Source organism: Myotis brandtii, unplaced genomic scaffold (genome assembly GCF_000412655.1).
Source record: "Myotis brandtii unplaced genomic scaffold, ASM41265v1 scaffold731, whole genome shotgun sequence".
Lineage (NCBI taxonomy): Eukaryota > Metazoa > Chordata > Mammalia > Chiroptera > Vespertilionidae > Myotis > Myotis brandtii.
The window spans coordinates 321,758-323,363 of record NW_005370895.1 but is presented as its reverse complement, the minus strand read 5'-3'; the positions used below and the strand labels follow the sequence as shown (position 1 = coordinate 323,363).

The 1,606-nt window shown below is 59.8% G+C and overlaps 1 protein-coding gene across 1 annotated transcript in view; it reads right to left on the bottom strand.

The window, feature by feature from the left end:
- The window catches only part of PLCD1 (phospholipase C, delta 1), a 13,037-nt gene that overhangs the window by 4,971 nt on the left and 6,460 nt on the right, over window positions 1–1,606 (bottom strand). The window contains exon 3 of the mRNA XM_005882630.2: window positions 439–667. Coding sequence (XP_005882692.1) covers window positions 439–667 — 229 coding nt within the window. The remainder of the gene's footprint in view (window positions 1–438; window positions 668–1,606) is intronic.

Here is a 1,606-nt window from a genome sequence, read left to right as displayed (position 1 = left end):
CCCCCCCCCCCCCACCCCCCCAAAATGTGTGTATTGAAGCCCTAACCCACAATAGGATGGTATTTGGAGATGGGGCCTTGGGAGGTTTAGATGAGGTCATGAGGTGGGGCCCTCTTGATGGAATTAGTGTCTTATAAGAAGAGACACCAGAAAACTTGCTCTCTCTCCCTCTCTCTCTCTCTCTGCCGTGTGAGGACACCGTGAGAAAGAAGGCATCCATCCAGAAGCTAGGAGAAGAGCTCTCACCATGCTGGCCCCCTGATCTCGGACTTCCAACCTGCAGAACTGTGAGAAAAGGTATTTCTGTTGTTTGACCGAATCTGTGCTACTTTGGTATGATGGTCCGAGCTGGGTATCTTCCATACCCAGGCTGACCTGGGGACAACCACAGCCAGAATCCCCAGGCTGGGCCTGGTCCCCCTGCCACCCAAAGGATACTGCTGCAGCTTCTGCTGCTGGTCCATGGAGCCCGAGTGATGGATGATCTTGCGCAGGCCCTGCACCCAGTGCTGGGCGTCAGCTGGTGACGAGGCGATGAGGTCCAGTGTGTTTCGCTGGTTTTTAAAGACAATGGAGAAGCAGCGGTCCTCGGGCACGTCCCGGGCGAACTTCTCCAGGCCCTCCGTGCGGTGTCCCATCCGCACCTCCTGGATGTCCTCGATGGAGACTGTAAGAAGGGGGTGGGGGCAGAGGGAAGCATGAGGCCAGCCCCTGCCCCCGACATGGTCGAGGCCACAGTGGAAGGGGCCACAGTTTAGAGACAGAGGCGGGGCTGGAGCTCAGGCATTGATCCAGAGAGAAAGGAGCCGGCAGGAGGACCGCCAATGGCGGGGAAAGGAGGCAGGAAGGCAGAGACCGAGGTGGAGAAGGAGTGTGAGACATGGCTGTAGTGGGCAGGGTGAACGCAAAGAGTGGGACTGACTTTAGGGTGGGACAGGCGCCTTGGACCCCGGACCCCATTGTTTCTATGCTGCAGGGAGCAGGGCCCTGGGAGAGGATTGGGGCAGAGCAGACCATTCTGGAGCTTGGGGCCTGTGACCGAGACGAGGCCACACACCCTCCTGATCGGACTGACTTTGGACCCGTTCTCCCCTCAGACAGTCGTGTGAGCCTCCAGGCCCCTCTCCTGACCATTCAGGAGATGGGAGCCACCCTTGGTCAGCCCTGGCCTTGGGGTCTGGGGGCACGGACAGAGGGAGAGGTGCTGTGTCGGAGGGTAAAGAGGACCTTACCCCATTGGTGTCTGTATGTGTGCAGAGCTCAGGGAACCCCTGGGTCATGAGGGTGCAGGAAGGCTCTGCCTCCAGGATCCCAAGAGGCAGACTGGAGCATGGCCACGGGGGGTCTGAGAGATTACATCATTCTGCCCTGCTGTCAGAGCCCAGCCTTCCAAGCTTCAGGGAGCAGCAAGGCCCTCCCTACCCTCCCTAACCCCCAATGTGTCTTCCTGATCTGGCTGGGAGCCAATCCCACCAGGCTCTGTGCCTGCCCCACCCCCATCCTGAGCATCCACATCCATCTGTCCTGGGTCCGAGACCAGCTCTAGCTGAAAGTCGCTTGTTCTCCCCCCTCCCTCCCCGCCCCCCTCCCCATGCCCACACACACC